The 23,776-nt window shown below is 33.7% G+C and overlaps 1 protein-coding gene across 1 annotated transcript; it reads left to right on the top strand.

The window, feature by feature from the left end:
• Window positions 1-12,584: 12,584 nt before the first annotated feature.
• LOC133190971 (multiple epidermal growth factor-like domains protein 10) lies at window positions 12,585-21,584 on the top strand. The gene is made up of 6 exons (XM_061326652.1): window positions 12,585-12,662; window positions 12,780-13,301; window positions 15,419-15,581; window positions 15,674-15,726; window positions 16,241-16,313; window positions 21,234-21,584. Exons 1-6 carry the CDS (start codon window positions 12,605-12,607, stop codon window positions 21,268-21,270), a joined length of 906 nt encoding a protein of 301 aa, XP_061182636.1. The 5' UTR covers window positions 12,585-12,604; the 3' UTR covers window positions 21,271-21,584.
• The last annotated feature ends 2,192 nt before the right edge of the window (window positions 21,585-23,776 follow it).

The following is a 23,776-nucleotide window of genomic DNA, read 5'->3' as shown; positions in this document are numbered from 1 at the left end:
TATTCAATGTGGGTTTCAAGTGATATTTTGAATTTTAAAAATTACACATTTATTTAACATACTTTGCCAAAAAATACAGATATATTGAACAAGTCAAGATATTTAATATTAACATTGTTTTTAGCCTGAAATTTGCAAATTTGAACCATATCTCAAAGTTTACATCACTGAGCCCATCTTTTTTTTTTAATTTATTTATTTTTGAAATTGCACGTTACTTTCCACCGATCACCACTGAGTTCGCAAAAAGTATGATAAAAGAAAATATTTAATTTCCTACTTCGATTTTTAATACCCGGAATATGATGTTTTATTACTGCAAAAAGGCCATACAATAATTAATTTGCATTAATTTATATCATTTTTAAATTTATATATTTTTCCAACTATTTTGCATAAAATTATATAAGGTTATATTGTTATGATAACATCTAGTTAAATATGATAGAGGTAAAAGTGTTTAATCTAAAAGTAACAATTAAAATGCAAAAAGATCAAATTATTTGTACCATTTGCTAAGAAAGAACCACACTGACCCCCCCCCCCCCCCAATTTTCTTTGCAATTTTGAGATATGCCATATAATTGGATATCTAAAATAGACTTCTCAAAAAAAAAAAAAAGAAACAACTACGTTATAATTAGTATCTGGAGTAACAAACATACCTCAGAGAACATAATAGTACCACAAACTTGCCTGTTATGATACATCCTCATAACCAATCTCGGATGATCTTTGTTCTTTACATGGTAAACAATTTTGCTAATTTTCTGACTCTGTATAATATTGATGCAAGTTAAAAATACTTTATCTCGAGAAAAAAAAAGCAATAACTTGATCCTAGCATCGGAATATCATGCATTATGGTAAACAAAATGCAATGAATGCATGTATTTATCATCGAAAACGTGTGACGTCCCACGACAAGCAATCTGATAATATTAAGCGACCAAGCTGTTTGTCGCTGTTATTTACATGTACCAGAAAATACTTGTGGCGTGGTATATTATTCTTAAGGACTGATGATACAAACAATTTCTTAAATACAAATCATGAAAATAACTACTTTATGTATGCTTACATAATTAAAGTAAAAAATATAGCCTAATAAAGTCTCATTTTTCATTCAAAGTTTTTCAATAATGTCCAATAAATGGTGGAAAAAATTGTAAATATTTATTAGGGTGATGGGTAAAAGAAAGAAATTTAACATCATAGTAGTCATTCAATAGTTGATTCCATGTATAATTGTTTGTACATGTATTATTATATTGTTAGTTAAATACAACGGTGAGAGTATACCGTATCTCAAGCTGTCTAATTGAAATATAGAAAACAGACATCGATTGAACAATGATACTAGTAATCAAATACAGAATACTAGCTAGTACTGGACTTTCGATTAAAATTTAATTAATCGATTTTTGAGAGACATGAATAACCAATATGATATCGTCTTTACATCTTACATCATACATATCGCTCATACATATGTACAAACGAGAATGATTGCCTTGCATGTAAATTAAATGAAGTACATGAGGCTTCGGATCTTAATGGTCACCTAAGTACTAAGAGTTTCTTTTGATCTGAAAACTAACTGAAGCCCCGCCTGTAACTGGAACGCTTGAATATTAAAATTTAGTGAGGACTCTTATGTTCACCATCTTAATTCATGAAGATTGTTCTTAGTTGATTAGTAGAAACGATTTCTAAAAATAAAGTATTCAACTACATGTACTTGTAAGCCTCACCCCGGAGTCTAAGTTTTAGGACAGACATTTAACAAATTTGATAAAGGGAAAATAACTTTCTTCAACCATAAAGTTTGCTTGCTAAATATCCATGAATAAATATGATTTCCAAATGCAACCCAACATTAGGGCCTCAATGCCGGGGACTTGAGTTAAATATCTTGGCAGAGGTAGGCTATTCCTTATAATCATGCAATACATGTATTTGCCTTCTAGATGTCCACGCTCGCTCCCTGATCGGGAGGTCGTGAGTTCGAATCTCGGCCGCGACTGACCAAAGTCGATAAAAAATGGGTAGCAACTGTTCCTTCGCCATGCGCTCGGCACTTTGAAGTGAAAGTTGCGGGTCCTTCGGATGAGACCTTAAAAACCGAGGCCCCGTGTCACGGCAGGCGTTGGCACGATAAAGATCCCTCACTGCTCAATGGCCCCGAGTGCCGAGTAAAGGTCAAAATTTAAAGCCCTTCACCGGTATATGGTGACGTCTCTATATGAGTGAAAAATTCTCGAATGGGACGTTAAACAACATACAGTCAATCAATCAATCTAGATGTCCATCAGTAAAAACAAGAATTTTAAAGATGTGTTTCATTTTCAATATATGACCAACTTAACCCAAACCGGGGGTTTAAACCCTGGAACTGGGGGACATAAATTTCTATACTTTTGATAGCTTTTGATCCTAATTATGATTATATTAACAATGTGTCCTCTACATGTCTATGACTAAGTTATTTTCAAAATTAGAATAAATTATACATGTAGTATTTTCAATATGTAAACATCTTAGCCCAACCCTAGGGTCTGAACTATGGGCCAAGTGGGTAAGAGTTTTACAATTTTGGTAGAGGGTTGTGAATTTTATTCAAGTCTAAATATCCATGAGTAAATAAAAATGTGACGCAATTTTAAAACATGCCCTAAGAACGTAACGCAAGACCTACGTAACATAAATGTCTGGCCACTCTGACATATGTAATTATCGTTTAACGCCGTGTCGGCAGTACTTCAGCCTTATATCGGCGACGTAATTTAGAAAAGATTTTCAAATCCCTCATGCATTTTCAATCTATGACCACATACTAGGACCTAAAACAGTGAAACCTGGATTGTATTCCATCATATTTCAAGTTGAAGTCCACACCTTGTATTTCTTACAAATATACATCGACTATTGCTTCCAAACTTTTTAATTATCAAAAACAAACAAACATACAAACTCTACAGTGCCTAGATATCGATCATCTAACACGTAATCCTTCAACGTGTACATATTCCTTACCCTACAACTATAGTCCTGTTGGACACGTTATTACTGGTAACGTAAATACATGTATAGTTAATAATGAGGACCTTAAATCACTTATTTTAAAAGGGCCAAAAAATTAGGGAACCCCGATCTTTCAACTGCCTTCATAATTTTATAAATATAAATTCTGTGGAAGATTACGCCAGGCGATGGACCAAACATTAAAAAGAAGACCTTGACACTTTGTCAGAATGGATTAAATGTATCAGATGGATGTTGAAATCTTGCATTAATCGAATGAGGGGCAATATAAAAATCATCTATCTTTCTGTCTTCAATAATTCAGAAGTGAAAAAAGAAAAAGATAACTTGCATGGTCAGCATGTACTGGTCCCAGCTGACAAAGCAGGTAACAACATTCGAATTCGAATGGTTACCAATTGCGCCCCGTTATTCGCAGACCTATCTTTATTCATATATAGAAGGATTTATTCAAAAACTTTTCACTTACCGAGGCCTTCAACTCGACATTTAGATATATCGACGACATATCAATTAACAATAGTTACTTCCATTCATATGTCGTCGACTCTATGTATCCCAGTGATCTTGAAATAAAGGAAACTAAAGAGTAAAGAGTCTGACATATATGTTTCATATCTGGATATCTTACTAGAAAAAGACGTAAATGGTAACCTAATAACAAAACTTTATGGTAAACATAATGACTTCAACTTTTCTATCGCCAACTTCCCTTACTTATGCAGCAATATATCCTTATCACCTGTATGTGGAGTTTATATTTACCAGCTGATTCGAAAACGAGGCAAGATTTTGACAAACAGGTTGATGAAACAAGTCATTATTTCGCAAGTTCTATGGTCGATATAATGACCTTGTCAGCAAATACAATCTATCATTACGTCCAATGCTGACTGGCGTTTTTATCATTACGTCCAATGCTGACTGGCGTTTTTCATACTGTTTAGGCCATTTTTTAAACACTGAAATGTCTACGGAGTTATCCGTTTGTCCGATCATGACAATGAGCACAGGGGTGGTGTGTCCGGTCTACAGGCGATACTTACTCATCCATGGCACCTGATCCCACCTCTTATGTATTTTAAAGGTCATTGTTTGCTCTGCTCCCGATTTGTATTGCTTCAATGGACTATTAGGCTTGACTAGTGTTCGTTATCTCCATATTTCATTCATACGAATCTGTATGGTATGTAAACGCCTGTTACAACAAATGCCCATATTATGACTATGTATCTTTTGTGCATTAAATTATACCAATTCGTATCTCGAAATTTTCATAGAATATGGGTCCAATTAAAGTATATTCCGATATTTAAAAAAATCAATGTGGCCCGAAAATTCGATAGTTTGTCGATTAGAACACCAAATAATTGATTAATAATAATGCTTATCATATGGCTATAGCCAACGTTTTTTTTAAATGTTGGAATATAAGACTTCTTATCTACTTTAATGTCTTATTGTACGAAAAGGCTGGCGTCAAAACTCGTTTCTGGTAATAATTTACTTCCCTTTTAACTTTGACATTAATTAAAAAAAAAAAAAACTCAGTACAGAGAGATTAATCATTGAAAAACGAAATCTGAAAGTAGAGTATTCCGGAAGTTAAATGTCTTTATTGCACGCACATTTCTCCTCTGGGTATTTAGTGTTCGTTGCATGGCATGCAGATCAGTGTGTTCTGAATTGATAAATTTGAAGTGTGCATGATACCTGTCTTACAAACAAGAATTTGTTTGAATATTTTATAATCTACTTTTATTCTTTCTCATGTGAATAATGATTCTCTAGAAAGCCTACTGACCTGTTATATAATGTTGGTCCAACAGGAATTCTCAATTTCCATTGAATTTACTTGCATATTGAAATTTGTTTTGGCTGAAGGGGGAACATTATTAAGCATGGCATTAACGAACAACTTGATCTACAAAGAAGACATGTCTGTAGAATATCAGAAGCCTCTGTAGATGTCCCCTTTTAAGCACTGTCTCTTGCACCTATATTTATACATCCAATGGCATATATTTCTTATGATCATGTAGATGCAATTCAGCCAAGGACCATTGGACAAGGCTAAGAAATGGGTCTTGGTTAACTTGCATTTTATTTTGCTTTCATAGACTAATCTCTTATTCCTTTTCTAAAGTAAAGAATAAGGCTTCAGTTAAACAAATAAACATGCAATCATCCAATATAGGGTATATTGAAGTTTGTCTAAGTCGTGATAAGATTGTTAGACGAGAAATAGGGGTTCTGAGACTTCCAGGGGAATAAGGCGAAAAAATAACAAAATATCGATGTTAAAACATATTGTACATGTACACTAAGATTGTTGAAATGGTGGCTTTTAATTTAGCACAGCAAGACACATTTTATGCAAAAATTGGCTTTTCAACTGATAATATCGGCATCTACATGTATATCGCACGTAAGAGATGCTTTTATCGAGGAAGCGCAGTTGTCTCTCCTTGTTTCGGCACGAGTTATTGACTTTTAAATATGTTATTGGTCACAAAAATAGTTTCTGTTAATAAAACATTTATTTGTTGAAGCAAAATGACTCAAGTAAATAGTTGATTTTCTAATACTTAGTATCGCTATTACCTCGCGGTTATCTAACTGCCGCTTTTTTGCAATAAATTCAAGAAAGCTCCAAATCTCACGTTATTTTCGGAGTATAACGTATTGTTTACGCTAGTGACAATTGCATGATTTGAACAATGGGTATGCCGAAAGTACAATGTATAGGCAATGTTTGCACTTCAGAAAGTAAGTCATCTTATTTGGAATGTTTAAACTTCCAAATGTAATGTTTATCAAAATTAAGTTGTTGCTTAAATTATTATTTCAAGAGTCGGCTTAGCGGAAAATATCTACAAAAAATGTTATTCAAAAGAACTAGCATATCCTAGATTTTGTCAGCTGGTGCACCGAACGTTTAGAAAGATATTTCATCAGAATTTCTCTGTTATATGTCATTTAAAAATCTACAGTACTAGTAATCGATCACGTAGTGTATTCAACAGCACATTGCCCCCAGCTAATTAACGTTTCCTACCTACAACGCGAAAGAGTTCCGTTAAGTAATCGGTATATCAAGTTTTACAGATTAAAGGGACTGAAATATTGTACATGATATTATATCATTACGTAGGTGGCTAGTTTCATTTTTTCAATATTATATTTTTTTCAACTAAGTTAGTCCCTCTCCGAAAGGTAGGGACCGATCCTTTGGACGAGACCATATAAGTCGACGTCCTTAGTTTCAATCGATTACATGTGCGTATGGTCGAAACATGAAAAACGAAAATCATACAAGTAATTACGTTTGATTTGAATTGATAATCACCCAAAGTTTACATTAATTCAAAATTGAAGAGCCTTTTATTCAAGGGATATATCGAGTCGACATACGAATGGAAGTAACTAATACACGTGTAGGCGTCGATATATCTAAATGTCGAGTTGAATGTAACAGCAAGTTTTTTTTTCTTCTCATGCCAAAGTTTGTGAATAAATCTAGGAATATAAAAACGGGTCGGCTAATAAGGAACCACAATTTGTGTTCGTCGGTATTCCAACAGTTTGTTGGGTCGCCCGCGTGTCGCAGTGGTTCGAGCGTTCGCTCTAGAGTCGTGGAGTAAGGAGTTGATCCCACTGTGGGACGTGGAGACCTGTCCTTTGGATGAGACCGTATAAACCGATGTTCCGTTTCGCAGTAGGTGCTGGCACGAAAAAGATCCCTCACTGCTCAATGGCCCGAAGTGCCGACTATAGGTCAAATTTTTGCAGCTCTCCACCGGCAAGTGGTGGCGTTTCCATATGAGTAAAAAATTCTCGAGAGGGACGTTAAACAATAAACAAACAAAAGCAGTTTGTTGGAAGATCTGGTCGATCTTCGAGGACTTCATAAATTTTGTCAATGAAGAACTCGCCTCGGTTGACTGGAATATTAAAATTATTAAACACTGAAATGTGATTCTGAAGAATTTCATGTTTAGAAAGTGAACTCCAAGCATATATAAGCTATAGCAAAACATTTATTGACTAAGTTTTCAGACAAATGCATTTTGCAAAACCCTCGATCCAAAGTGCTACCTTTGGCCTAATGGTCTGAGGTAAACAGTTTAGTTCTCGGGTCCGACAACATTCATGTGGCTCTCGAACTCAATAAATGTACGATATTTATAAATTCGTTGAATATGAGTTAAATGTTTAATGTCAAACTCAAACATATTGATGAAGACAGAAATAGTGAATGGTATCCCAGGAAGCTGCAAATAATTATTTTTTATTTTAAATACATGACTACTGAACTATTTAAAAATCATATCATTGATGAATGTGGCATCTCAACTGGAGGTGGAGAGCAACCCTAGCCAACTCATATACATCGAAATGCAGCCTCGTTACAAAGAAACTTAAGAGGTAAGATTCTGAAATTATCATCTGCTCGTGTATAATTTGTTTCTTAGATAGTTTTTTCGTCTGAGTTATTTCCCTTGGAGGTAAATCCTTTCAGTAACCAAATTTAAACATGTATAATCGAATAATTTAAGGGAAAATCTTTTTAAAACAAAATTCTCACTCAAAGAAGGTTTTAACAAACATATATTCTTCAGAAAAATAATGTGTCCTACTCCACAATGGCCAGTTTGTATGACAAATAGTTAATGACTGTGTTATCTCCAGTGTGGTAGCCAACGGGAAGAAACTCTTGCTAAATTCAGGCACATTAAATTGAATATGTAACAGGAGTCAAACCGACAGAGATCGAATGGGAGGACTTGATCCCTTCATTCTACTGAATCCTCTTTGCAAAGATTTCAATATACGCTAGAAAAGGCTTAGGATCGGGTGACAATTACTATGCAATGTTTGAACAAATAATAGAAGTTATTTAAGTAATTATTACGAAAGTTGTTAAAGCACAACTGTAATGGATTCATACTATCAAAAACCTTCAATTTGTTTTCAAGGATGGGGCTCTATCTCTGCCACGCGTTCAATAAACTTGCATTTCTTCTCTGTATTTCTAGCATCAGCTACATGTACTAACGGATTTAAACATCAAAAGCTACGTTAAGTACATGAATTCATCACAGAAGCATACCATTTACAACCCCAAATGATAGCAGATAGGACGGATACTTGCCCCAACCGTCCCATGCATCCAAACGACAGAGAATGGATAATGATATACAAAACTTAAATTTATATAGTCAAGTCCATCCGCTAATACATGTTTTGTTTTTTTTAGCGGACGAGACTGTTCATATTTTTCCCCTCAGGTGTGGACATTTTTAACTTCTAATGAATAATGTTATCATTAGTAAATGTTTTATCATAATATTAGTGGTTATGATGGCGCATTATTGATGATGCAGTTTTATCATTAGAGATAATATTTTATCATTAGGGTATGGTTTTTGTTGTTATGAATGGTTGCTAGAGAGTTTCAAATTTAGACCTTGAAGTCAGCATTCTTTAATTTTTAGGTTTACGAAATAATTTTTAAAATATTACGGTACGAGGGGGAAAAAATGAAATTGAAAAATTTCTCCATCGAGAAAAAAAAAATAAAAATAAAACAATTTTTCAAAAATATATATATTTTTAATTTTGTCTTTTGTTTCTTTAGAGCATTTCTCGTTACAACAGGGTGTCCTGCTTGAGGACAGGCTTTGCAGTTACATGTAGGTCGCACTATCCCATGCTTTCGGCTCAATGTTCCCGAAGTAAAATCAAGATATCATCGAAAATCTGTGTTTTTCCTGCAAAAGATTGTCAATTTTCAAAAAACAACATGTAATGTATGTTTCTTATATATCTAGCTTGGTTTTCAATAAGTTATTGTATGGATTGTATTCATTTAAAGAGTGTATTTTCAAGTAAACTTTAAAGATATCATTTATTTACCTACATAGTATGTCGTCTCAATAAGAGTCAGGCAATTTAATCCCTCCCGCACCGCAATCGTATCCTGGAATTCTCCCCCCAGGGAATAAAGAAATTCCACATGTATAGAGAAGTTCCTCCTGAAGTCGACAAAGAGCCCTCTCCTAGGCAGGACTTAGCTTTTTGGAGGAATATATGACTCGCCGTTTTCCACAGTCACAGCAAACAACAAAATCTCTCACCTTGGCTACAGAAAATGAAATATTAGGTATTTACAATACCTGTCCCTATGTAACCAAATACTGATTAAGAAGTCAATTATCACTTTTATTTCTATCACTATGAGTTCTCTAAGGATGCTTTTTCAATCAGATATTAACTTAAATGAAGTTTCAATCAGATATTGTTTAACTTTAATAAAGATTGCCACATTAAAAGTTTAATATCTGGATATGTTTTAAAACAACATTTGTATTTTTGAAAACTGAAAAGATATGTCATTAAATTGCCTTTTCAAATAAATGGTTACTTAAATATGTTTATTTTAAACCAAGTGCGAATTGAACAGGTTTTTGAAACGTACCTACGAGGAGGGTAGTGATCATAATGTCTCCGCGCCATCATCAAAACTTGAAAGCTTTTGGCTTGCTAGTTACGGACTTCTTTGCTACTGGGTCCCATTTCATAACAAGATTCACAATAATACATTTAAAGCCAAAGTCTTATAAAACTTTGATAGGTGTTTCCAACGTTGTAACCGTAATAACTGTGGCCGATTCCTCCAAAGTACACAACATGGCCAATTAACGTATCATTTGCTTTTCTTTCTAAAATCGTGATCAGTAAATGACCAACCGAGTCATTTTCCTCAGCCTCTCGAATAGTATTAAAGGTATACTTTTTTTCTGAATACATCTAAATTGATTTTAAAATAAGATCGCTTGGGTACCTGTCCGGTGCTCGAGACTGCCATTTTATTAACGTACGGGTACCTTTGGTATATATAAAATGTTCCCTACATGTATTAAGTTGATGATAGTTTTGATCACATGCACAACGTTATTTTTGGCTACATGTGATTGCATCACGACACTTATTTTTATTTTAACCAAGAAAGAAATTTCTATGTCAAGAGATAGAAATATCTCAATTTTAACAGTTTCAAGGAACTGAATATAAATGTTTTAGGTAAACCATTATCAGTAATTAATAAAAATATGGGCAATAGTAAATAGAAATCAATATTTGTATCATAGTTCAGATTTGAATTAAATCAATAGAAAATAGCCTTCATTATTAAACTCTGGCAAGACAATTCATGGGGTTGCTTGGAATCATGCATTTTCTTGCAAAGTTATCTCTCTTATCAGAGGGATAGTACACCGTAAGGTCTCAAAGTGCCTAGCGCTTGGCGAACTGTTGCTTAGCCTACCTATTATCTTTTCTGCCATATTTGACGTCTTTAAAAAAATATCTTGCCATGAAATAAGAAATAAAATATGCTAGAAAGGACACTTTTTAATCGACTTAGGTTATCCAATAACACAAGTCCTTTCTTTGGGTAACAACATTTTGATCTCTTGACCTTGAACTTTGAATTTGACTTGCATTTGAGAAACTTTTTTTTTTTTATATATATATAAATTTATTAATCATTATGTAAACCCATTTACAATTTCCAACTATCCCGGGTCAGGATAGTTAGTATAACATAAATAACAGAGTAACAAATATTTATTATAGCAATTCTACAAATGACACTATCTTATTTTCAAACATTTTTAAACATATGAGTTTTCGTTAACTTCATTAATAAGTCCATTTTTTTTTTAAATTTTTTTTACATAAGAGAGTAACATATCATTTGTTTCAGTTTTGTTCTGACATCTACAAAACATTTTAAATTTATATATCTTATACGCTAGGAAAGACACAAAGGTATTCAAAAATTGTATTTTGGGATTCTTTTCAGAATAAAACCCTAATATGACATGTTTCCACTGTATATCAAAACTTAACACAGAACTCAGATTTTTCCATAGTATTTGAACATGTGCACAATCAAAAAGTAAATGTCTAATATCTTCAATTTCATCACACATATTACAAAAAGCAGATGTTCTGTATTTGCATTTAAAAAGAAAACTGTTACAACATAATGTATTATTTAACAGTTTGTAATTAAATTCACATATTCTTTTATCATAAATGTCTTTTACTTTGTTTCTATGTATAAATTTCCAACTCTCTTTAGCAACAGAAAATATTTTTTTTAAACATTAATTGATGACTTGGAGCTTTAAATTTCTTAAAGAGTAGATTATCGTAGAAAAATTTACATTTTTCATCTTCAATACAATATACACCATTGATAAAATTAAAATAACAATTTCCTATAGTCTGTATGTATGAACAACAAGTCATATCTAATCTTAAAGCTTTTTTATAGATTGCCGTTTTTATTATTTTATATTCACACATCCAATTCGATTTTTGTTTCAGATCAAAGGACAATTCTTGTAGTGTTTTAAATTGTCCACTTTTATTAAAAAGGTCTTTAACATGTGTTATCCCACTTTGGATCCAATGTTTTGTTTTCATATTTAAACATATTATTATTCCATATTGGTTGCTGAGCAAAACTTACATTAGATAATTTTGTTTCATCGATATATCTTTTACAATCATTAAGACTACAGAATACTTCTTTATAAAAATTCGGGAGGTTTGAAATGATTTTAAAGTCTGAGGGTTTTGTCTCCGATAAAGTTAATATATAATTGAGAAACTTTAACCTTTACCATAAGCTGTCATACGGGGGCATCAGTGTTTCAAAACACATCTTGTTCTTATGTGCAATTTGGCAGCCTCTCTCTCCTTTAATGTTTTTAAATATCTGTCGTTACCTTAAATTACCATTAATCATTCAGAGTTTCCCTTGAGACTGACGACTCCTTTACATCAGAGTTTACAAAGAAAAATGTATATCTATGTAGTAATCAATGCATCGAGTCTTCAATGGGGAGAAGCATTATTCATCCCACTCAATTATGATTTTCTGTTGTGTAATTATAATTTATAGAATACGAGAACAATTCATAACTGTACATAAGTGTTTTAAAAACCATTACAATATCTTACTTCCTCAGTGAACAACTCATTCTTCTTATCCCCTCCTCTGCACAGTCCGAGTCACATTCAAGTACATGTACACTGTATATGGAAATTTATGTTCTTTTATTTTCCAATCTCACGTGAGCCAGAGGTGCTACCGATAACTTGTCTTTCGTTTTAAGGGGCCTGATTAAAATGAACGTGTATTTTCCCTGATAAATTAGAGTAAAGGTCTTTAAAATTTAACATTTTTATCTCAATATATCTATAAATACTTTTTTAAAAGTCAGAAAAGCATATTTCTTAAATTTATGTAGGATTCTCCCAAAAAGTAACATGTAACACTTATTCTAATTTAAGTTATGACAATTTAGGAAACTATGATAGGGAAGATTTAAAACGAGGAATGTGTCAGTAATACTTATATGGTAAGACAACATTTCCGCTACATCTTAACTTTGGTATAAACAACTTCGGATATGAATAACCAAATTATTCCTTAATCACCACAACCTCTTTCTTGTTTAATGTATATTGTCCTGATCGAATGGGCACTGTAAATTTCGCCATCAATTTATTTTATCTAGAAATAATATATACTTCGGGTGAGTTTTAAGAATTTTTTATTCATCTGTCACAAGATTTTTCTTATGTTCTTTCAATTTCATGTTGTAAAAAGGCAAAAATGACGGTATTTCTGATCTCCTTATTTCGTTACACAGTGACAGCTCAAAGTTGTAGATATTGTGGCGGTGATGGATCGTGCAATGAAAGGTCGCAGTGCAACTATGGATGCGTTCCTGGATTCTTTTCTTTAACTTGTACACAGACATGTGGTCAATGCGCCGGAAATGGGAGCTGTAATATAGTTTCCGGGTTCTGCGATGAGAACAAGTGTAAGGCAACTTTTTTCGGACCTCCGTGCACACAGCCATGCCCTATCTTTTGTGGTGGTGATGGAAGTTGTGATTTCACCACAGCAAACTGTAATGAAGGATGCAAATTAGGGTATATGGGAGCAAGATGTGAAATTTCATGTCCATATATTAATTGTAAGAATCCATGCAATGTCTTAAACGGTGGATCTTGTACTTCCGGTTGTCTTGACGGGTTTTATGGAGAAGTCTGTGACAAACGCTGTGAATGCCCAGACACCAGAGTTTGTGAACAGAAAACTGGAATTTGTATTGTACCTATATTTTTGACAACACCTTGTGGGACAGACAGTGCATATTCATGTATTGGTAGGTATATCTAGAGATCTCGTGTTAGGATTCGAACATGATTAGCTGCTTCCATAAATAAATTTGCATATAAGTGAAAATCAATCGATTGATTGAATATTTATTGCTCAGCGCCGAGTCGGCAGCATTTCAGCAATATTTGGCGACTGAATCAATGAGTTGACCAAGTACCATTTTGCTTAAAATATTGTAATTGTCCAAACAGATATAATATGTATCATATGTATCGATGTTGTTAAAATAATTTTTCCCCTGAATTGACTGATTGTGTGTTGTTTTACGTCCCGTTCGAGAATTTCTCACTCATATAGAGACGTCACCATGTACCGTTGAAGGGTTTAATTTAGACCTTTTTTCGGCACTCAGGGCCTTTGAGCAGTGAGAGCTCTTTATCGTGCCAACGCCTACCGTGACACAGACCTGGGTTTTGAAGTTCTCACTCCAAAGTGCCGAGCGCTTGGCGAAGGAACAGTTGCTACCTATTTTTATCGACTTAGGTCAGTACACGACCTTCTGATCACGGAGCAAGCGCTCTACCGACTGACCCCTAAATTTAAATTGCGTTATAAAGAACGGATATCTGTGTGCATAAATGCAATGTAGAATGTGCCAACAACCAAAGTTTTGAAAGTCCCCAGCTTGAAAATCTCACGATACTTCATATACAAGAAGAAACATTTTGATAATTAATCATGCTCTTTCTTTTATTATTAAAGAGAGTTCTCACAGCAAAGGTTATACTTGATACAGTGTCCATTCTCCGGGACTATCTTTCCTACGAATAATGCAACGATATGCAATGAACTCAAAATTTGATAATGGCCAACTAACAGCTAAACTATATGAAAATCGGGATGACTTCAACTTTTCCATTGTCATCTTCCCTTATTTATGTAATATTCCACTATCACCTGTATATGGTGCTAATGTCTCCCAAGCCAATTCGATTTGAAGAGCATGCTCTGAGGATCATCATTTTTGAATCCGAGGCAGGCTACTAGTAAGTTGATGTTACAGGGATTTCAACAGCCTCATTTAAAGTCAGCATTTCGAAAGTTTTATGGTAATTATAATGACCTTGTTTGCAAATACAACCTATAGTTGTGTTGTGTATTGACTGAAGTAGTTCATACCATTAGTTGGGCCAATGTTTCTATACAGTACTTATTTTGACTACGTATTCCTCCGTTTACTTGATCAATACATACAAGTAGGGCTCACGGCGGGTGACTGATCCAAACACATATTGATAATATCGTGTTTGAAAGAGCAGTCTGAAAAAAACATTAACAACTCATCTGGAAGGGTTTGACAAGCATAAAAAAGAAAGAAATTATTCAAACTTGGAAATCCTATATCGAAGGGGGGGGGGGGAGGATTCACCTTCTTTTACAACAAAAAATTATTTTTGAACTATGGAGATAACGAACTTACAGTATTAAAGTTCAAAGTCCATTTAAACAATACAAATCGACAGCAGAGCAAACACGGATCTCCAAAAACATAAGAGGTGGGATCAGGTGCCATGGAGGAGTAAGCATCCCCTGCCGACCGGTCACCCGCCGAGTGCTCCTTGTCATGATTGGGGAAACGGAAAATCCGTAGACAATTCAGTATGTAAATAATGGCCTAACAATTAGTATGAAAAACGTCAGTCAGCGTTTGACTTAATGATAGGTTGTGTTTGCTGACAAGGTCATTGTATCGACCATAAAACATTACCACATTACCCAGATTTTGACTAAATTGCAACAAAATGTGAAAGAGGGATGATGACCAGCTTTTCAATTAAGATTATCAACAATAAAAGGTTATGATTGAAAAAACAAAAGCCCCCCCCCCCACTACGTGCCTATATCGACAGGGAATACTTGCTTCTCCTAGGCACCTGATCCCCCTCTGATGTTTTATATCGTGTTCACCATTTTGTATTGTTTATAAGATTTTTGAGATCGACCACTTTCGTTCTGAACCTTCATCTTTTTCACATTTAATTTATGCTAAAATAATTGAATTTCGGTTGTTAGGCCGCATTGCTAATCAAATCGTTCTTGATTTTACAAGGTACCTGTGTGAGAATTGATTCATACCTATATATCCATTTATATATATTTTAGATAGCACAAGTAGCACACAATTCTTAAAATCTTCCACAACAAGGAACGGAGGTGACATTGAAAAAATGAATGTTGGACTGGTTGCAGGGTTAACAATGTCTCTAGTACTGGTTCTTATCCTGTCCTCCTTGTCTGTATTTCTCCTGTACAAATACAACAAAAGGTGATCAAACAATCTTTAAAATTTGACTAAGTATTATGAAAAGGAAGTGAACAGAAAGAGAAATAATGAAATTACATTCTTCTTTTCTTCAGAAAACAGAAAAAACCTCATGTGTACGAGGGTCCAGTTATTCAGCAAGCTAAAGGTAAATGTAATTCAAGTAATCTAACGTCTATGGGACTTTGTCATATAATACGAATATAAATGCCTTTTAAGATAGAGATTTAGATAGAAACTGTATTATTAAAAAATCTACGTCCGCAAATTATAATAATATTTATGAAGCAAAACAGCGGAACAGAATTTTTTTTTAAATTAAAGTATGTTTTTGCCAAAACTGTATGTCCATATGTAAGAGAGCTTTCAGTTCTCAGTAGTTCATATCTGATAATCCTCTATTCACCCGTTTGTTAATATCATACTTTTTGAAATTCACTTGAATTTTAACAGTGCACATAGAAATTCTACGTATCAAATTATACCTCTTATGTTCTGATTTCAACAAATTCTAATAAAGTTCTTAGAATAATGTCAAAGTTTATATCTCTCCTCTATCTTGATTGCTTTTTATACTGTAACAAAAGTACACACCTTTACATGAACATCATCTGCATGGTATAAATAATATATAAGTATTTCTTGATTATTTTTATTAAAAGAAATAGTTTATGACAGTCTAGAAGCAATAGCAGAGAATGATTACGTTGAAATACGTTCTGACTCCTACATACGGTATGTATGCATGCATTTTTATTAATCAAAATATTTTTTTTTTAAAAAGTAACAAGTAATATTACAGTTTACAATAGAAACAATGATGTACAATTATAACATTATTTCAAGAAAAATCACCCACGGGGTCAATAAGAGATGCATAATTATTCTTTGATAAACAAATCTACTATGCTTCGAACATAAGAAAATATATCTAACTAGAAACTCATTGCGAGCAATGAGAGGTCTTCCGTCCGATTCGGAAAATAAAAACGAAAATTCAAGCTGAAAACGTGATGAAAGAAATTCAGACACTCTGGAAATTTAACCCTGGTCGTTAGCGTGAAAATCCAACGTGCTATCTCCTTAAACCGGAAGTTGACGTTTTCAAGGTTACTCTAGACATTTGCACTCTGAATTACATATTTAAAATTCATTTCAAATACTTTATCTATAAAGAATATTTATGGGAAAGTAAAATACTCAAATTATTTAGTTTTTCTCTTATAATCGGAAATTGTCGTATTTGTTTCCAGTGGGACTAACATCTTTCGAATCTGCGAAAAAGATGCAAAAAAGTGATGCAATTTTCAATTAAAAAAAGAAAAGTTGAAATTTTTGACTTCTTTTATCAGTTCCTGTGACGACTGGAAGTGACGGCTGACGCTCTGAACCCAAATGGTTTTGCCTACATCTTAAGAACTGTTGCTCATATAAGTTTGGTGTCTAAATCTCTTACCGTTTTTGAGTTCTTGCTCAGACAACTTCTCGTATAGAATTTTTCAAGAACTCTTGAGTAGTTTTAATTGTAATAAACAGGCTATATTTTGGATTGTTTAACCTACCAAGCCAACTTTCTTTTTTTTTTTTTTTTTTTAGATTTTGTCAAATCAGTGTTTTTGCAATTCTCAATGCATTTCCTATGTAAAATGTTGATAAAAGGGGCTTACATATTTTTTCACCATAATATTTCTCCAAAACTCACTTATTTCATATGGTTTTTGTTTTATATACATTACTGTATTTTCATTTCCTATGACTTCTAGATATTTTAGCTGAAAATGTAAATATGGAAACAAGACAAGGACATACCGGCACCGATCTCTATTTTTGAGTTACTTCCCTTAACAGCTATAATTACATATTATTCATAAGGGTCAATAGACTCAGACTGGGTGATTGATTCTATCATGTAATTGACTAAATTGATTGAAACATATTGTCATAAAAATATTGGCATGGATTTATTTCAATTTTTATTCATAGTTACTAAATGCTGCTTCATACAACCTATAGCTAGAAACTGATCTCAGTAGGTCTACCTTTCAGCATATGTCACATCTTTGCCTTTCCCAGCATACTGAGCATAACTATGGTAAATGACGACCTGTTGGCTCTTTGTCTCCTGAATACAATGTACAACAAAACCACTACTACTTTTCCTTCTTGCTGTATAGATGATTCTACCCGTTGAAGGAAGTACACGTGCTTTTTGTTTACCCCTGTAAACATATGCTTTATTGGTTTTTATCGCTTAGAGAATTCTACACGGGAGATCACTCTCAATCACTATTTCATAAGTGAAAAAACCTATATATTTAACCTTTTTTTCTCAGGAAAACTTTGACTTGCCAATGTCCGTAAAATATAACATGGGTCCTTCAAAAATACAAGGATTTTTAAGGATTTATTTAAAACAAATAAAAATAGCGCAGGATTCACACAGAAAAAAAAAAAAACATCATTTATAAAGATGAAAACGTAAATTAAAAGTAAAAAATGAGAAAGAAAATTCAGACATAATCGGGATTAAACCCGTTGACGTTGTAGGTTAGTGTGCGAGGTACCAGCCACCCGAGGAGCTCCGAGTGCCGACCTGCTCGTTGGAGTTTACGGAGACAGCCGCCATTTTGGACCGCTTCAAATTTTAAAATGCGAATATCTAGAGTTTGGATTTATCAATTTTTAAACAAATTATATATTAAACCTTCTTGGAAATGTCTCTATTAACCCTACTAATATCAAAGAAAAATATTGAAAAACAAAAAAGTTAGAAAATTCATTTTTTTAAATTCGCATCCGGAAACGACCGGAAGTACCGACGACAAACGAAAGTTCATGTCCCGGCTAGGATTTATCACGATCTATAATCCCTGAAAGTTTCACATTGATATCTTTTACCGTTCTTGAGATTATCTGCGGACAAAATGTCTTTTTAAATTCAGAAAATGGTCTGTAACTTGACACCGGAAGTGATTTTCCAAAAAATCTTTCGGATAAAATAACTTCAGATTACAACACATTGTCCCTTTAGATTTCATTAAATTCCATCCAGTAGTCTTTGAGAAATGGCGTGCACAAAATTAGATGGGCGGAAAAATAATAATAATGTAATGTATTTTGTGGGTTCGACCACGGATGAAGTATAGATAAAGAATTTTCCTTTACGTTACTTGACGTATTCAGCTGATTGGATTCAATATAATAACAAACACAATCAATAATAATCAACAACACTATGATTTAAACTGATTCTCTATTTTATTATAATTTTCCTTAACTTGTTATCTCCTAGTCTACGTACTAATCCCCTGGTCTGACACTATGTTTGAGCACTAGCTCCCAGACCTATAGTTTCGAACACCGGGATTCAAACACCCGTTTATAATATAGTAATTTACTCTGATTTAGTAACCTGTAAGGATTCATGTAGCTCAAATGGTCCGTATGCAGCAGTTTGATACACCGCAAATGAGCTAACACAAATACCTTACCTTGTCCGTAACACGTCCTTCTTCTTCTACGGCTTCTCAATAACTGAACACCGAGACTTGAATGAGCCCGCTTATATACTTTATCAAGATCTGCTGAGTCAGATCTTGTTCTTCTAAACGTTTGAAACAATGCCTGGACATAGGAGATAACTTCTGATCGCTAAGACTAAATTTAACCCTGATTATATAATTATTAACTCGATCAAAGGAATTTCACTACAATAATAAGAAACAGTAGAATCACTATAAGGTCTTCCGTGAAAACGAAAGACCTTAATTACACCTAATTAAGACAACAGTAATTGCTTATTTCTTTGTGCCTCTGATGTTTTCTTGCTGGATGTTCCTCGAATCTTTAATACAAAAATCAAAGAAGCAAATACATCTATAAACATAAGTTTAAAATCCCACTAATGTTTGACTCCTACACAGTATCAATGTACTACGCTGTTAAAAAAAACAAAACGTTTACACACTTTTCTGCGGTAAAAAAGTCAATATTTATAATATAAAACAAACATAAATTATGTATGTTCGTTCTTTCAGATTGTTGTCAAACGTATACATTAAAAACACACATTTCAAAATATCTTGAAAGTAAAAAGTTTTGTTTTTGTTTGTGTGTTGTTTGACGTCCTTCTTGAGAATTTTTCACTCATATGGAGACGCCACCACTTGCCGGTGGAGAGCTGCAAATGTTGACCTACAGTCGGCACTTAGGGCCATTGAACAGTGAGGGATCTTTTTCGTGCCAGCACCTACTGCGACACGGGACCTCGGTTTATACGGTCTCATCTGAAGGACGGGTCTCCACGTCCCACAGTGGAATTTGAACCCGCAACGTAAGGATCAGCTCCTTACTCCGCGATTCTAGAGCAGACTCTCCAAACACTGGGCCACGCGGGCGACTTGAAAATAAAAAGTAGTGTCCCCAACGAGAAAATATGTTCGAGCTGTACAGTTATAAATCTCAAGCCCCCATCATCGATTTTGAGATCTGATTTGTTGCAATTCAAACCTCTTTCCTCGACTATTGAAGCAGTGTATCAAACCTCACCTCCTCTTATTAACATAATTTACTCAAGTTTTAATTTAATTTAGGAAATTGATAAGTACTTACTTAAAGGGGCATGGGTACAGTTTTTTTTATCGTTTTTTTATCGTCTTAATTTTACCCTTATATAAATAACTTTCATAAATAAGATGATTACAAATATTTTTACTAGAATTGCCAAATCGATCAATTTTTAGTAAGCGGTTATTCACGTGCCTTTTCAATCGAGTACTTACTCATTATTCAAGGGGGAAAAATCAAATTTTAAACATACATGTATACCGGTATATCTTCACTACCGTATATTGCTCTTTGCCGTTGAACGTAAATTTAGGATTTAAATACCCACGTTAACAAGGTAATTGAAATAGTTGTACGATGAATTCTGAAATTAGATTGTGTTTGAACAATAACGCAGAACATGATGAAATATTGCATGATTTTATTTTTTCCAAGTACTTGTACTCGAATACCGATTTTAGTATTTAATATTCGAACCTTTCGACGAGTACTCGAGTAACAGTTACTCGTTGACAACCCTAATTTGTACATTTCATTACTTAACACTAGGTGCAGTTCATAATTATATTAAACATGCCCCCTCCTCTTCTCCAGCACAAATCGTGTTTGTAAACACAATGTTTACATCCTTAGTGATATGAAACAGATTGTTCACATCATCCAAGAAACCACGTGTGAAGGTTAGCGTAAATTACAGATACAGATTTCAGTTCAAGTTTTGTCACTGTTCATATTGAGCTGTGAATTTAATTCGCTTGCTGGTGTCATCCATCTCCGACTGCGATAACGGTTCACTCGCTCTTATTTTCTTCCATCAACAGTCAACTCTGGCAATAGTTGAGACATCGGTCATCAATGTAAACAAATAAAAAGTTGTCTCGAAACCATATTTGTGTCATTTGATTTTTGGATTGTTGCTTTGTTTTTACACGTACATGTATCAACTATCGTCAAAATATTAATTTGAATATTTAGTTATTTTTTTATCCAAACTGTGTCCACGTACCTTTTTAATGTCTTCCCTGTATAATTCAGAATTTTTTAAAAAAAATATACAATGTCATTGCAAAAATACATTTTATTTTAAAGGGAAATGGACGATGGATACACGACAGTCAATCTGTAATACCTGCTGTCCAGCGATGGCTTCAGTATGGTCATTTTGCTTTGATAAGTCAAGTTTTTGTCAGTCGGTCACATCTGAGAGGATATTGCTAGAGGAATTTAATATGAATGTTGACTCCATCAATGTCGACTATGAAGAAAATATATTCTTTATCTAGTAAGATACCTTCCCAATAAGTATCATCTCTTGTGACGTACTAAAAATACAGAATAATACTTCTTTTGTTTGTTTTAATTAATTCCAATTTGTGACTAGCCTTTTTTGAACATTTTTTATTCTTTATCGAGAGGATTTTGTGATGAAAAGTGTTTGAAAATCAAATCAAAATAATTGCTTTCGTTTTGGGCTGAATAAACCTTCATAAATCTATTGGCTGTTGTTTTATATCCCTTACAAGATTATTTCACTCATATGATATGTCGGTGAAGGGCTTCAAAATTGCCACTTAAGGCCATTGATCAGTTAGGGATCTTTATCGTGCCAATGCCTACGGTGTCACGTGGCCTCGGTTTTTAATTAAGGTCTCATGCAAGAGACACGCAACTTCCACTTGAAAGTACCGAGCACTAGTTGCTACCTATGGTTTGTTGCAGCCAGGACTTGAACCCATAACCTTCTGATCACAGAGCGAACACTCTACAAACTATAAATCTATGATAAGTGCTTAATATATTCTTTCTAAATATGTTGAAATGTTTCCGTAATTGCCTTCTTAGACTAAATTAGTGACATAAGAAGTCATTAGAGTTAATCTAAAAGCATTTTGTTCTCTTTTGCTTCGCTTAGCCGAACATAAATCATTTCCTGAGCAAAATCAGCATCCATCGCGGGCAATATCGAAATATTTCCTGATGGGATACATTACCAAAGACTACTGCTATCGTATCAAAATTAGCTATTTTACGGAATAAGCTTGGGCTCCAGGTTATTCACATGTATACAGACGGTGTTTGAACTGCAGCGAACCAGATATGTGCAAAATCTATCAACGTTCTAAACTGATTTTTAACTCTTCTGATTCAAAGAACTAATGCTAATGGCCATTTGAAGGTTGTGCGTCAACTTTTTGGAATATGGGCTATATCTCAAGAACCCCTTGGCCACGTTTTGTCAAATTTGGCACAGAGTATCCTTGGCCCAAGGACTCTCATTATACTAAAAAAGGATATGACCCTTAGACAAGGGGAAATATTTTGGAAAATTAAAAACAAAATGAAAAGTTGACCAAAAATATGTTTTGTTAAAACTTAAGATATTTTGCCCAATAAAAGGACTAGGATCATCAAATATTGTCAGTTGATGCATCTTAGGACCTCATATCATGTTGACTCATAAGTAGGTCACGTTGACCTACTGGTATTCACTTTTAATTTGATTTTGATGCATATTTTGGACACTTTGAGGCCTATGATCACCAAAACATGCTAGTTTATGCATCATAAGCCAAGGCCTTGAAGTGTGTCAACCAGAATGTATGTCACCGGGACCCACTTTCTGAATTTGTAGCTTATCATTTTCAAAACATTCAAGGTCATTTTTTCGGATACTGAGAGGATTAGAATTATCAAACCTTGTAAGTCGAAGCATCTTGGGGCCTTAAAACATCTTTATCAAAAAGAAGTTCACAGTAACTTGCTTTTTAATTTTTGCAGTTATTCATTTTCAATATGTTTTAGAGGCATATTTTGGACAGTTTGAAGCCTATGATCATCAAACCTTGTCAGTTCATGCATCCTAAGTCCTCAACGTATGTCAAAGTGACTTACTTTTAAAATTATATGGCTTTAAATATTTCAGATACTAATTGACTTAGAACCATCAAACTTTGACAGTTGATGCCTCTTGAGTTTTTAGAGTGTGTCAACCAAAAAGAGGTCACCGTGATCAACTTTTGAAATTTAAATATTTCAGATACTTATTAGCTTACAATTATCAAACTTACTTAGTTGATGCATCTTGAGTCCTTGGAGTGTGTCAACCAAAAATTAGATTACCGTGCCTACTTTTGGAATTCCACGGCTTTTATTAAATATTTTAATTACTAATTGCCTTAAAATAATTTAATTTTGTCAGTTGAAGCATCTTGGGTCCTTTGAATGTGTAAATAAAAAGTAGGTCGCGGTGACATACTTTTTGAATAGTGATGCAATATCTAAATATTTCAAATTATAAGAGGCTAAGTATCATCAAACTTTCTCAGTTGATGCGTCTTGGGGTCTCAGAGTGTGTTAACCAAAAATAGGTCACGATGACCTACTTCTGGAATTTTTAAGCTTTACATAGGTTAGAGTAGATAGGTTGTACAATTTATCAGGAGAGCAATTCTAGGCCCTTTGGCCTCTTGTTATACTCCAGATCATATTAAGTTCAAGTTTCGAGAAAAAACAATAAAACGTCTACTTCAACAGGGTTTATTAATGTAAAAAGAGCTACAATAGAACGAAAATTCACCGGATTCAACTATTAAATATACTTTTTAAATTTTAAAAATAATAATAATTTGCGA

The sequence above is a fragment of the Saccostrea echinata genome, unplaced genomic scaffold (assembly GCF_033153115.1).
Source record: "Saccostrea echinata isolate AGI-Se365-2 ecotype Australia unplaced genomic scaffold, CSIRO_AGI_Sech_v1 ptg000022l, whole genome shotgun sequence".
Taxonomy (NCBI): Eukaryota; Metazoa; Mollusca; class Bivalvia; order Ostreida; family Ostreidae; genus Saccostrea; species Saccostrea echinata.
Note: the sequence above shows the minus strand (reverse complement) of the source record. Positions and strands in the feature narration are given on the sequence as shown.

Bases quoted from the DNA above. Each gene is read 5' to 3' on its own strand.
- LOC133190971 (XM_061326652.1), top strand. From the start codon at position 12,605: ATGGGCACTGTAAATTTCGCCATCAATTTATTTTATCTAGAAATAATA. The intron at 15,582-15,673 runs GTGATCAAACAA...TCTTTTCTTCAG, and splicing joins CTGTACAAATACAACAAAAG to AAAACAGAAAAAACCTCATG. The intron at 16,314-21,233 runs GTATGTATGCAT...TTTATTTTAAAG, and splicing joins CGTTCTGACTCCTACATACG to GGAAATGGACGATGGATACA.